Source organism: Leiobunum rupestre, chromosome 9, assembly GCF_980474605.1.
Source record: "Leiobunum rupestre chromosome 9, qqLeiRupe1.1.hap1, whole genome shotgun sequence".
In the NCBI taxonomy this organism is placed as follows: domain Eukaryota; kingdom Metazoa; phylum Arthropoda; class Arachnida; order Opiliones; family Sclerosomatidae; genus Leiobunum; species Leiobunum rupestre.
Genome location: NC_143392.1, coordinates 20,656,749 through 20,671,844, shown reverse-complemented (window position 1 = coordinate 20,671,844; position 15,096 = coordinate 20,656,749). Strand labels below are relative to the sequence as shown.

The following is a 15,096-nucleotide window of genomic DNA, read 5'->3' as shown; positions in this document are numbered from 1 at the left end:
ACAAATTTAGAAAGGATTTTTTCAGATTAAATTTTTAAAACCTTAAATTATTAACAAAAATACAAAGTTTTCCCAGCAGATAAAAAGTTAAGCAGACTACAAAATATGAAACAGATTTGCCAGTTAGGAAAGAGTATAACGTTTTTTCAACTAAAAGTTTTAAAAACTAAATTTAATTTAAATTAATATTGAAAATATACAACATGTGTAAAATTAAGTATATTTCAATATACATTCATCAAATATTTTATTAAAATAATATTTTGGGAAATAAAGGAGGGTGATCACACTTACCTCCATTGACCATATTTAACGCTACTTTTGGATTGAAAAGCCAACCTACTGTTGCCATTAAAATGTAATTTTAAAATTTCCCGAATTTAATTGATTTCCCTGACGACTTTTATAAAATTTCCCTGATCTTTTTTAAACAAATTAAGTGTCAACTCGACGTGCAGTAGCTCTTTTTTCAACAAATGTCGCTAGCGATGAAATCTAAACAAGATACTTAATCTACATTTTGACCCAATAGGCGGGACATCAAAGTGCCCCTTGCTTTGATTGGCTCGTTTTTAAATTTGACAATAACTTAAATTATAATCATTTTTAACAATATATTTTATATGGGATGTATAATTTAGGTCAAAGTCCACTAAGTAGAGTATAATTTGCCTAATTTTAATACTCTACATTGATTCTCTGACGACGTTATAGACTCTTCAACGCGCCTCCCCAATCGGCCGACGATAATTTCTGACCAATTTTTGCCAAAATTCCTGACATTTTTGTAAAATTTTTGGACATTTGATTTATTATTTTAGGTCAAAAATTCTTTGTTAATGTGTGGTTTGGTTGACTAACTAAAATCCCTGACTTTTTACGAAATTATTTTAATCCCTGACTTATCATTTTTTCTCCATTTTACAGATCCCTGACTTATCCAGATTTTCCAGGATATCCACGTTCTGTACGAGCCCTGTAAGCCATCCCTCGATGACCAACTTGTACCCGAGTGGAAACGTAGTTTTATTGTTTACAATCTAAACCCTTAGACGTTTCTGCTACAAGTTTTCAACGGATAGCTTAACTTAAAAATTAGCAAAAAATCAATTTTCGTTTCTGTGAAGATATTCAACAATCGCCGTAAAGGCCAATCGCGGGGGTAATCTACGTTCTCAACGCGAGTTATTTTAGGCCGAATATTTCGGCTCAATTGGCGTCCCGATGTTAAATTCTTTTAGTGACAGACGAACCGGGCTGTAATAAACATAGCGGGGCAAACGTGTCACTCCCGCGACCATTAAAAGGAAAATGTCGCCGCCAACGACGCCGAGGCAAAAAGCGCCCACTATCCAGCGCCGCTTCGGGGTACGGCGGCTAGGGGGAGCCAGTGTCGCCTTAATTATCTTTTCCGCGACAGATTTAGACGTTGAGAGTCGAGGAAAGAGCGGAGGAACACATTCCCTCTTTAAAAACATCGTTTACTCGCCTATTAAAAAGGAAACCGATACTACGCCTGCTTCAGCCAGAGAGAAATACCTCTCTTCTTAAGACACACTCGAGTTTAGACAGTTATCTTAACACCCACGGCGAGAAAAATGCTATTTAGAGGGTATCATACAACACGGTATCGTCACGTACCCCACTAACCTCACTCAACGCTCTTTCCCAGAAATGCTCTCCTAACCTTCCATTTCCTAAACTTAGTGCTGCAAATACAGGATGTAGCCTTTTAAGTTGGTCCACTTATACTTGTTCAACTGCAGTATGCCCTTTATACTGTATTACCCTCTTATATTTGTATTAATGTAGTATGCTCTTTATACTGTATTAGCTTTTTATAATTGTACTATTGCAGTATTCCCTTTATACTGTATTACTTTTTTATAATTGTACTATTGCAGTATTCCCTTTATACCGCATTACCCCTTTATAATTGTACTAATGCAGTATGCCCTTTATACCGCATTACCCCTTTAAAATTGTACTAATGGAGTATGCTCTTTATACTGTATTAGCTTTTTATAATTGTACTATTGCAGTATTCCCTTTATACTGTATTACCTTTTTATAATTGTACTAATGCAGTAGGCCCTTTATACCGCATTACCCCTTTAAAATTGTACTAATGGAGTATGCCCTTTATACCGAATTACCCCTTTAAAATTGTACTAATGTAGTATGCTCTTTATACTGTATTAGCTTTTTATAATTGTACTAATGCAGTAGGCCCTTTATACCGCATTACCCCTTTATAATTGTACTAATGCAGTATGCCCTTTATACCGCATTACCCCTTTATAATTGTACTAATGGAGTATGCCCTTTATACCGCATTAACCCTTTAAAATTGTACTAATGTAGTATGCTCTTTATACTGTATTAGCTTTTTATAATTGTACTATTGCAGTATTCCCTTTATACTGTATTACCTTTTTATAATTGTACTAATGCAGTAGGCCCTTTATACCGCATTACCCCTTTATAATTGTACTAATGCAGTATTCCCTTTATACCGCATTACCCCTTTAAAATTGTACTAATGGAGTATGCTCTTTATACTGTATTAGCTTTTTATAATTGTACTATTGCAGTATTCCCTTTATACTGTATTACCTTTTTATAATTGTACTAATGCAGTAGGCCCTTTATACCGCATTACCCCTTTAAAATTGTACTAATGGAGTATGCCCTTTATACCGCATTACCCCTTTAAAATTGTACTAATGTAGTATGCTCTTTATACTGTATTAGCTTTTTATAATTGTACTATTGCAGTATTCCCTTTATACTGTATTACCTTTTTATAATTGTACTAATGCAGTAGGCCCTTTATACCGCATTACCCCTTTATAATTGTACTAATGGAGTATGCCCTTTATACCGCATTACTCCTTTAAAATTGTACTAATGTAGTATGCTCTTTATACTGTATTAGCTTTTTATAATTGTACTATTGCAGTATTCCCTTTATACTGTATTACCTTTTTATAATTGTACTAATGCAGTAGGCCCTTTATACCGCATTACCCCTTTATAATTGTACTATTGCAGTATGCCCTTTATACCGCATTACCCCTTTAAAATTGTACTAATGGAGTATGCCCTTTATACCGCATTACCCCTTTAAAATTGTACTAATGTAGTATGCTCTTTATACTGTATTAGCTTTTTATAATTGTACTATTGCAGTATTCCCTTTATACTGTATTACCTTTTTATAATTGTACTAATGCAGTAGGCCCTTTATACCGCATTACCCCTTTATAATTGTACTAATGGAGTATGCCCTTTATACCGCATTACCCCTTTAAAATTGTACTAATGTAGTATGCTCTTTATACCGCATTACTCCTTTAAAATTGTACTAATGGAGTATGCCCTTTATACCGCATTACCCCTTTAAAATTGTACTAATGGAGTATGCTCTTTATACTGTATTAGCTTTTTATAATTGTACTATTGCAGTATTCCCCTTATACTGTATTACCTTTTATAATTGTACTAATGCAGTAGGCCCTTTATACCGCATTACCCCTTTATAATTGTACTAATGGAGTATGCTCTTTAAACTATATTACCCCTTTATAATTGTACTAATGGAGTATGCTCGTTATACTGTATTACCCTCTTATAATTGTACTACTGTAGTATTCCCTTTATACTATATTACCCTTCTATAATCGTACTACTGCAGTATGCTCTTTATACTATATTACCCCTTTATAATTGTACTACTGCAGTATGCCCTTTATACTGTATTACCCTTTTATAATTGTACTAATGCAGTATGCCCTTTATACTACATTACAGTTTTAAACTTGTTTAACAGAATGTCCTTTTATACTGCATTACCCCTTAATACGTGTTCAGCTGAAGAAAGCCCTTTAAATTTGTTCAACAGAATGTCCTCCTATATTAAAAGGTCGGTAAAAATGTTGACCCACCCAGAAAAAGTTTAATTTATATGAAAGACCAATACGAAAACACGAAACTACGCAAGACAGGAAATTCGTCTCCATATGAATTGTACTAATGCAGTAGGCCCTTTATACCGCATTACCCCTTTATAATTGTACTAATGCAGTATGCCCTTTATACCGCATTACCCCTTTAAAATTGTACTAATGGAGTATGCCCTTTATACCGCATTGCCCCTTTAAAATTGTACTAATGGAGTATGCTCTTTATACTGTATTAGCTTTTTATAATTGTACTATTGCAGTATTCCCTTTATACTGCATTACCTTTTATAATTGTACTAATGCAGTAGGCCCTTTATACCGCATTACCCCTTTATAATTGTACTAATGGAGTATGCTCTTTAAACTATATTACCCCTTTATAATTGTACTAATGGAGTATGCTCGTTATACTGTATTACCCTCTTATAATTGTACTACTGTAGTATTCCCTTTATACTATATTACCCTTCTATAATCGTACTACTGCAGTATGCTCTTTATACTATATTACCCCTTTATAATTGTACTACTGCAGTATGCCCTTTATACTGTATTACCCTTTTATAATTGTACTAATGCAGTATGCCCTTTATACTACATTACAGTTTTAAACTTGTTTAACAGAATGTCCTTTTATACTGCATTACCCCTTAATACGTGTTCAGCTGAAGAAAGCCCTTTAAATTTGTTCAACAGAATGTCCTCCTATATTAAAAGGTCGGTAAAAATGTTGACCCACCCAGAAAAAGTTTAATTTATATGAAAGACCAATACGAAAACACGAAACTACGCAAGACAGGAAATTCGTCTCCATATGAATTCAAATTTGGTAGGGTGAGTCGACATTTATACCCACCCTTTAATATAGGCATATTCATTGTCCCTTTGAACGTGCTCAACTGCAGCATAACCTTTAGTTTGGTTCAGCAGAATGTTATTTTATACTTTATCAACATCCCTTCACACTGGTTCAACTACTCGATGCCCTTTTATACTTGTTTAACTATTACATGTCACTTCACACTAACTTGTTCAACTACTGCATGCCATTTTATACTTCTTCAACTATAGCATGTCATTTAAATTTGTCCAACTACAGCATGTCCCTTTATGATTGTTAAAGGTAGGTCCTTTTATACTTATTCAACTACATTAGCCCTTTACATTAAATAAAATAATTAAGTTAACATATTAAGATTTGTATAAAACTTAAACTTACCTTAATCCAAGGAGTCGATCAATCAAATCAGCATTCGTGTTCGGAGGCCTTTTCTTTGGTTTCCAATTTTGTCAGCAAAGACGAATAGTTGCAGACTGAAAACTATAAATATCCTTCGCGCCAAATTATAATTTTCTTTGTATTTCGTTAAATATAGTCTTGTAAATACATTAGTAAACAACATCGAAGTGATCATGCGGCCATTACGCGTTTAGCGGCATTTCAAAAGGTCTTCGTAAGATGGCGACACTATACCGCGGGCGTTCTAGTAAAAAACGTAAACAGCTTTCGTTTTGAGGACAAGAAGAAGCTAATGGTGGCAACTAAAGGTTGGAAACTCGATCAGTTGGCTTATTATTCTTCAAAAAAGCGAAATAACATTGGCTTTTGTCGGCTGACGTCTTGCCGCGAATTGGCAATAATTGAGGCGCTAGTTTACACGCGGCCATTTCTTGGCAGCTACGAAACAGCTGTCTGCTCTTTCTTCGTGTGGTCTAGCTAGTTCAAAAGGATCCGAAATACCCAAACTGTCACTTTAAGCCTCCTACGCCCACCCCGTGCTAATGGTTACCATTTATACCCTCACCCTTTGGAGGATGCATTCCATACGTTGTTAGCGTGCCCTATCAAAATCAAAAATTCGACTTCTATCTCGTTGGATTTTATTTCCTAATTACTACAATGAGTATCTACTAATTAGACGAAATTATATTATGTTATAAACCCAAAAACTTTTTCACACTATACGATTATTACCCAAAATTCTGTCGGACAAATCGTGTCGGGTTGAGCTAGGCATAGACAAAAAAGATTATCCAGCATGAATGTTCATCCTCATTTTGATATTTGTATTTAATGTGACGTAGAAATAGCATACAATATTTATTTGTTCGTATCAACTAGCTTTAACGGATCAACAATCGCAAATCATCGCTTTTTGTGTCAAATGTTTAATATAATAAATATAATTTGTACGATAATTATCGTACAGGTCGGCAACACTGAAACTTTCTTGTGAGTTGCCGAAAGAGTTGTAAAAAGACGCAAAAGTGATAAAATTTTAAAGTAGAAGCTACCGAACTGCCATGTTCGTAAAATAAAAAAGCACAACGAAAATCATAGAGTTGCCGATATTTTAAATTTATATTACACAGACTGTACCGCTCATACAAAACTGAAGTACCTTCGTCGTGACTCTCCCAGCACGTGTCGCCATCTACGCGCACGAAACGACTTAAAGACGAGAATTTAACGAATTTAATAGATTCCAAAAAACATTTCCTATATAATCAAAGCCTAATTCGAGTCTGTTTACATTTTGGTTCCGGGTTTAATCGGGGAAACTAATTAAAAATTCGTATAAATCAAAATAAACGTAATTTAGTTCCGAGTCCCCACGCGATATTCTTTCCCTTCCCCGACTCGCAGCGGGCCATTCTGCCGGATTTATATTCGGTTAATTATCCGCGACACGGCAGAAAAATTTCCCCTTACTCCGAAAATTTGACATGTTCCTAAGCCTTGGCTGCCCCGATTCGCTAACGAGGTTCTAAAGAAGGAGAAATTCAAGATACCCGTCTGGCAGTGCACCAGATGTTGAAACCCCATGACAAGAGCCGTACATAAAACTACTCACCCATATTACTAATCACTACCTTATTTTTAGAGAGCTTTCTGCAAATGAAGGCTGTAACTGGGGGAGTTATTTTCACTCGGAACCTGACAGTAATATTTTCTGCCTTTTTAGTTAAAGAAAAAATGCAAACGTAATAACGTTTTAAATAATTTATGATGATGGTTAAGTCGTTTCACGCATATAGTCGTTACACCCAACATGCTTCGGTCGTTGGAACCACATTTTTCGCGCGTTTCAAAACCACATTTATCGTGGGCTGGTCCGTGATTTTTGAAACAATATAGGCCCTATAGATAACAATAGGCTTATATCTAGTTTTAATGAATAAAATAAAATTAGAATTATAACTTACAAGTTTCATTTTTTTTAATTTGAATCACAGGGAAATTCACTGTTTCTCTCGGAACTGTTTTGTTTTCATAAGACCTGGTTATTAACAAAAAATACAGTTGAACAGTCCGAAAAATAAGATACTTTTTACATTTTCTATAATACAAAGCGATGTCGTCGGCGCCATTTTGTAACATTGCGCCAAAACATGGTTGCCAGGCGATTAATAAAAATTACCGGAAAATTTATACAAATGATATTAACTAGGGGAAAAATTTGTGGGAAAAAATATCGCCGTTGTTTTGGCCAGGCCTGTGGTTTGGTTTTTTTACTGATTAAGGCCCGGTATACTGGCCGATTTAAACGTAGAAAAGCAAAAACCACAACGGTAAAACGTATATACGAAAAAGCGCGCTATACCACTATCCATTTTTATTTTTTGACTAGTTTGGGGTTTTACATTTTAACGCGAAATAATTTCATAAAGAACGAAATTTGCAAATAGAGTCGAGAAGCAAGGCCGGCTGTTCAGTACGAAAATTGCCTATAGATGACGGCACCAACAACCTCGTGCTCTACGGAAGCATCATCTTCAATACGGCAAAGGGGTACTTTCGATCATGTCGCCATCTACCCAATTTTCGCGGAACTTAAAGAAATATTTAAACGTAGGTCGACTATTGGGAACATTGGGATGATTTTTTATACATGATTTTAAAACCGCGATTGGTGGTGAAACATCGTACGATAGTGATTCTTATCCGTATATTTAAATTTTGTACCTTGACAATTTTTAGCGTGATTTCAATCCATTTTGTTTTGAGGCAATTGATAATTAAGGAAAGGATATACAGCGAAAGCCAGTAGTGATTTGTCACCTAAAACAATTTTAGGGCCATTTTGTTTTGTAGTTTTCTTCTCTATCTAAAATTTATATTTGTTTATATAATATTGCTCATAGAAGATATTATTTTTGTGACTCGTGGAGGAACCCCGGTAGCGGGTCAATTACCCCACTGGTCGGTATCTCGCTGTGGTATCATCCGGTAGCGAGTATCCGAGTATCATTTCGCGCAAAGTTCGTTACTGTTTTACTTTGGTTTGTAGTTCCGACAAAGTTGACATCGCGCGTCGCGAAATGTAATATATAGTCCCGCGATTATTTGGTATAAAACAATTTCTCTTCGAACGAGGAGATATTTTTAGAGAAAATTTTGATGATATCATTTGCGATATATCGTTTCGTTCCAAAAATGGGGGATCGATTTTATAGATAAATAAAATATCGAGGACAATATATATTTTGGTTCGTTTTTTCTTTAGGAAATAAATTAAGGATTATAGCGAAAGGAGTTAAATGTCCTTTTGGTTTATAATTTACACGTTTGTTTTTTTTTATATAAAAATTCTAGGATTTGTCCATAGAGTCATCCTCCTCGTTTTCGCCATCCATGGCCACGGTGCTGTGATTGTACAGGCCTTGAGCCATCAACTGCAAGGCCAGCGGGTTGCGTTGACCGCTGGCCTTTTTGATTTTGGCCCGTTTATTCTGAAACCAGATCTTGATCTGCGACTCGTTCAGCTTTAGGTCTTTGGCCAAGTCCTGGCGTCTCTTTTCGGTCAGGTAGCGGTTCTCTTGGAACTCCTGCTTCAGACGGGCCAACTGCTCCGCCGTGAACGCCGTACGAGGGCGCTTCTCGTCGGGCTTCTTTTCTTTTTTCTTCATGCGCCGTGACCGGGGACCTGGGCCAATAAAATCGAAAAAACACATGTCATAATTAGTGCATTTTATTTCATCTACTCAACTACGTTGTCGAGTTTATATGGCATGTAGTCCTAGTCGATACTACATTAATTTGACGGGAAAACGAAAGTTGGCCATTTTCGGTTTCAAACCAAATAATCTGAATCTGGCAACGCTGCTTTTTAATGGCAGTATTTGTGCCTGGCAGTACCGTTTCTCCACACCGAAAATGGCGGACTTTTGCGTCGTCGGAATATTTTACTAAGCTGATCGACGGCGTTTTCGACCGTTATTTTGATTATCGACTAAGACTTGTAACAAAAATCAATGCCATAATGATTAATACCCTTTACATACAAAGCTTATAAAACCAGGTTCAGATAAGTTTATTTTTTATATATATTTAGGTATAAAGAGTGGTTCACTATTTGGCGTTAGTCCCTCAAGCGGCGGTTTTCGGAAGCTTGCGCGTGGAACATGGTGAAGCAGACGCTATTTTAACAGGTTTGCCATGCAGTTTTTCGTTCTAAATTATTTATTTAACAATATTATATACTTATGGTGTGACTAATTTACACTTATATATACAGGACTTAGGCCTAAGGTGGTGCCTTGGGTATTAGCCTAGCTGATTATTATTATTATTTTATTATTTATAAGTTACTTATTTATTACAAAATCAACTAATTGTTTCAAGCAATGCTTTATTTAAAAACTTATATTGAATTATAATTATAATTATAATTTACTAATAGGTCTCTAATGGCCGCGTCGGCCCTGTAAAATAAACTTCTCCCTTGCAATAGCAAAATTTATCTAAATATGTCTTAACCCGCATTTTTCTAATAAACTAAAATAGACTTAAAATTTAGTCTTATTTTCAATCCCTTTACTTGGGAATAGACCTAATTCTAATGCCCATTTCACGGCAAACATTGTTAAAAAAAATTCCACAATATTCCTTTAAATAAAATATCATTCATAGCCGATTATAGAGTTTCTGCTGCTAATTTTTATTATTAGGCTGAATCTGTCTCTAGTGTTTAAAATAATTTTGATAATTCTAATATTAATAGTTAACGAAATGTAAGGTCCTAACTAAAGGGTAGTTTGGGCGCTTGCCCAACTTGTTTAGCTCCGGGGGTCCGAATTAAAACGTAATAACTTAATTACTTTCAAATTTAAAATTGTCTAAATTATTTTAGTCACTAAACAAGAGGCTGTTCTACACTTAAATATTAATTTTATAAGGTAAAATACAAAATTAAAAGAGTTCAGCTTGAAATAACGCGAAAGTAGACAATGGCCACTGTAGCTAGTCTTCCCCCTTAAACGCAAAGAACTTTCTTTTAGAATTTCTAAGTATGAAATCTCGGCTGACGATTCACGTTCGTTTTCTATCATTCAGTGGCATTAGTGAGAGCGGTAAAAAGTGAAGTGGACAAAAATAATTGATAGCTATAGGTAAAACACCAATTTCACCCTCGGACACCTTCTGTTCCGCGCAATTAGAGAGATTAAAAGCAGCCATGCGAATCCGGCTCAAGAAAATAATTATCACCCCACGCGCAGGCCTCCCAAAAAAAAGGAATAAAAATATATTTTCCAATTACAAAACAAAAAAAAACCTAGTCCATCTCAAAACTTGACAAATTAAAATGAAATCAACCCACCAATTACGCAATTTCGTGGCATACTTATCATGGTAGAAATGGCACGGGGAACAGAGGATACATGATGCCCCGGAATTAAAACCACGCCCCGGAATTATAAGGACGCCCATCCACCTTTCAACGCGTAATCTTCTCCTCCGTTCACGTAATAAGGGGGAAGACACTCCGGTTCAATCGCAGGCTGTCTCTACGTGTATAGGCGGAGTTTATCTTCCGGGTATCATGAAATCAGAGGCTACGTACAGACGCGGCAATACATTCATGAATCTTGAATTTCTTGACGCAACCAATTGGAAATATAATTAAATGCTCGATCATCATCAGATAATATAAATTATAACCATATCGCAAAGACATGGTACTTTAAACCCAACACCGAAATAGCATCCCCAAAGGGTTCATAAAATACATAGCGCTTTTTTAAAAGGACAAGAGTATGTACATTTATTTATGAGTTATGAACAGGAAACCGATGGGGGAGAGACGGTCGTTTGCCAAAAAAAGCGCCATTAAAGCGTTCCATTTCCAAACTGCAGATGCTTAATTCTTAACTTTATTTTACGAGAAGAACGAACGCTTTTTAAATTCTTTGACAATGACTGACGGCTCCTTTTTTGATTGTGTCCAGCCCTAATACTTAACAAAAACTGGTTTTTGTTTTGTGTTTTTGAACCCTTTTCCCTCTTAATTTTCACCGAACGGCTTGTCAGAAAAAAAGTATTATTCAATATATTCTACGTACGATTTATGTCCGCGTTAATAAGATGGAACAAAAAATATATTTATTTCTTAATTTATTTTACGCGAAAAATGAGGAATTTTAATTATTTCTATCACGTCAGATTCTTAAATAAGATAAAGCGTTATTTTATCGACTCCTTCAAAATTTGCCACTATAATTAAAAAGGTGGAAATTAAAAATTCGGCTTTTCGCAATTCAATGGGGAAATTTATGAGTTGCTAATTTATACTTAAAAAAAAGTAAAAAAAGTTTACAAAAATGATTCTAAAAGCGCTTTTAGGTGGCAGCACCTTCCGAGGACTTAAAGCAAAGTCAAGTTGTCCGCGATCTATTGCTTCCCGAAACCACGTGTTTAATAAAGTAATAATCACGTGATTCCGAAAAGCCAATCAACGGCAGAAGTTCCCAATTTGCCACACCTTTTAGGCTAGATTTTGATGCTCACTCAACTTGTTGGGATTTATACGTTAACGACATCTAGTGGGAGATAATGAAACTAGACAGGAGCCGCCACTTGCTTTAATTAAGATATTAAAAATGCTTAGGAGGGTGGTGGCAAGACCTTCATGCACGCGAGCCCAGAGCTACCTACACTTACTATTACCATTAGTTTGAAAGTAACTAATTACATATTTTGAAAGTAATGGTTTAATGTGTATAATTATAATTGATTAATAAACGAGACACGATTTTGCATTCCAAAAAAATTATTGTTTAAAAACTTTAAAATTGAATTTGTTAGGTTTGAACGCCCTCCAGATTTTAAAGATTTTTAAAACGATGTAAAGAAGATATTTTATTTATTTATTTATTTATTTATTTATTTATTTAAGGGGGAAGAATACAGTAAAAGCCTCTTTTTCGTTCAAGCTGAACGTTTCTGTTTTAACAATTGCATAATTTAATTATATTTTTATTATTAGGCTGAATCTTCCTCTATAGTGCTTAAAATAATTTTGGTAATTATAATATTAATAGTTAACGAGGTATAAGGTCCTAACTAAAGGGTAGTTTGGGCGCTTTCCCAACTTATTTAGCTCAGGGGATCCGAATTAAAACGTAATAACTTAATTAATTTTAAATTTTAAATTATCAAAATCATTTTAGTCACTAAACAAGAAGCTGTTCTACACTTCAATATTAATTTTACAATTTAAAAATCAAAATTAAAAGAGTTCAGCTTGAAATAGCGCGAAAGTAGACAATGGCCACTGTAGTCTTCCCCCCTTAAACCATTATTTTACCTTCCGATAAGTTTTTTTTTAATAAAGCGAATAACATTGTCGGTATAAGGAAATGGAAACTTCTTTCAACGATAAATTTTATCCACTTTTGGTAACACGCAGTTCTGAATTTAATTGATAAGGTCATTATATATTTTATACGCCGATTAAATTGCAGAATTCTCTAATGGAAATAAACCATTTTAGTCGATTTCTTTCAGCGGCAAATTTAATTAAGCCACGAATTCGAACAATTCGCTTTCTTTTAACCCGCAGCCATCAGCGTTCGAGATTTAATTCGTTGAATTCACTGCTCGAAAAGGGCATCTGGTTGATCACTGTACTTTTTTCCCCACCAGGGGGCTCTGTTAATGAACTGAGACGTACATCGGCGCTAATTCCTTTTCGGCCGCGAACCCCCGAAATTGCGTTTTCACGATTCTCATCATTCATTTGTTTTTCCCTTTTTCGCCACAAACCATTCTCTCTTTTTCTACGAAAGCGATGAGTTGCTGAGAGGAGATCCACATTGCAGCCTTATTCACACGAACCCTACTTTATCGGTGAGCGCAATTTTCGACTGAAGACGTAGCGTTCACGTTCACACGCGCCACGAAAAGTTGGTTACATTTTGCTTCATAAAGAATATATGAACTACCATATTGAAGTTGGATCTCAGTTTAAAGGGCAACGCAAGATAAAAAGAACGACTGCGCATGCGCTATCTGCCATAGCCTTTCCCTCTGTAGCAGAACCATATTTGCCGAATTTATTTTGTATAAATGCGCCTCTCGCGGTTTTTACGCAAAATCCATGCATTCTTTGGTCGCGAAAATGGCCGAGGAAAGTGAAGTCTCCGTGCTTACCGACAAATTGGATCCTAAATGTCTACAAAATAAATGTAATAAAAAAAGATAAATATTCTGTCGGGGTATAATAATAGGGAAATTGTTAAGGGAGACGGGATATAGGAGTGTGTGTGGTGTTGAATTTTCTTAATCCAATGTGAGGCTAGCGGCAGAGATTTACCGCGTCCAAGGCCTAATGTTTCAACTTCCATAATTAAAAATATTCAATTAACAAATAATTTTATTCCAAAACATTGTTAAATCGAAAATATCAAAGTCCAACTCTCGGAAACTAACCCAGTTCTTTTCTCCATAATAAATAAATTAAGCTAGGCCTAAATTCTTGGGTTCGTTGATTGCGAGCTGACTCAGCGAAGAAAATCGAAAAATTCGCGAATGAGAGCGAAATTGCGCCACGTGGCTACACCAAGGAGAATAAGGCTTTCGCGCTGTATAAAATCATCCTTGGAAAACCTACTAACGGCTTGTTGAAGAAAACATAATTCCCCCCTGCATGACCACTTGCGTTGCCCTTTAATATTTCAGTTCAATATTCCAGTGATATTTTAGGAATGTTTAGCAATATGTTAACGTTTGGCTAAATTTTGCTTCTTAAAGGATATATGAACTGTCAGTTTAATATTTCAGTTCTATATTTTAGTGATATTTTAGGGACGTTTAGCAATATGTTATCGTTGGCTAAATTTTGCTTCTTATAGGATATATGAACTACCATATTGAAGGTTATCTCAGTTTAATATTTCAGTCCAATATTCTAGTGATATTTTAGGGACGTTTAGCAATATTTTATCGTTGGCTAAATTTTGCTTCTTATAGGATATATGAACTACCATATTGAAGGTGGATCTCAGTTTAATATTTCAGTCCAATATTCTAAAGATATTTTAGGGACGTTTAGCAATCTGTTATCGTTGGCTAAATTTTGCTTTTTATATAGGATATATGAATAAAAACCTTTAACGAATTTCATATTGTTGGTGGTCAACGATGTCTGAATAAATGGCTTTAAAACTCGCTCGAAGACTTAGGCCTACGATGGTTCCTTGGGTATTAGCTTAGTTGATAATAATAATGTTGTTATAATAAGTCGTGGCACTGTTAGCAGACGATTGTTCGATCAAGTTCCTACTACCTTTAACTAGTGTCATCCTTGCACTTTGACAGTTAGAGAAGACATTTTACAACAAAAGGCTGGTTTTATTAAGTACATCGAGTTTCGACGTACAAATATTTATTTATATATGTAATAAGTAACTCGTAGTTCGTATTAGCAGAAAAATGTCTCTACTACAACCAAATGTGTCAATTTACCATAAAAAGGGAAGGCATTATTAATATCTTAATCAAAGGGATTGGTTGGAAAGTATTAGATTTAAATATTGGAGCTAAACCTTGGACGTTTTCCCCTCAATTCACACCACATTATTATCGAAATCATAAAATTACTGGGAATTGAAATGAAATCTTGGGCAATTAGTAAAACATTCAGGAAATCATCGTTTCGACCAAAAATGGGAAATCTTTCATGGAAATCTTAAAAGATTATTCCGATATCATAAAATTACTGGGAATCGAAAAAATCGAAGGAAATCTTTGGATGATAAAATACGCCAAAAAGTAGATTAGTCCATAATTAAAAGGGATAATATAGCTAAATCCTAAACAAATTTTTGAATAAATTAAAAAAAACTTACT

At 35.0% G+C, this 15,096-nt stretch overlaps 1 protein-coding gene across 1 annotated transcript in view; it reads right to left on the bottom strand.

Annotated features, from left to right (window-relative positions):
- Window positions 1–7,208: 7,208 nt before the first annotated feature.
- Window positions 7,209–15,096, bottom strand: part of LOC149926800 (homeobox protein engrailed-2a-like) — a 42,435-nt gene continuing 34,547 nt past the window's right edge. Inside the window, exon 4 of the mRNA XM_090158330.1 lies at window positions 7,209–8,893. Coding sequence (XP_090014456.1) covers window positions 8,559–8,893 — 335 coding nt within the window. The 3' untranslated portion in view covers window positions 7,209–8,558. The remainder of the gene's footprint in view (window positions 8,894–15,096) is intronic.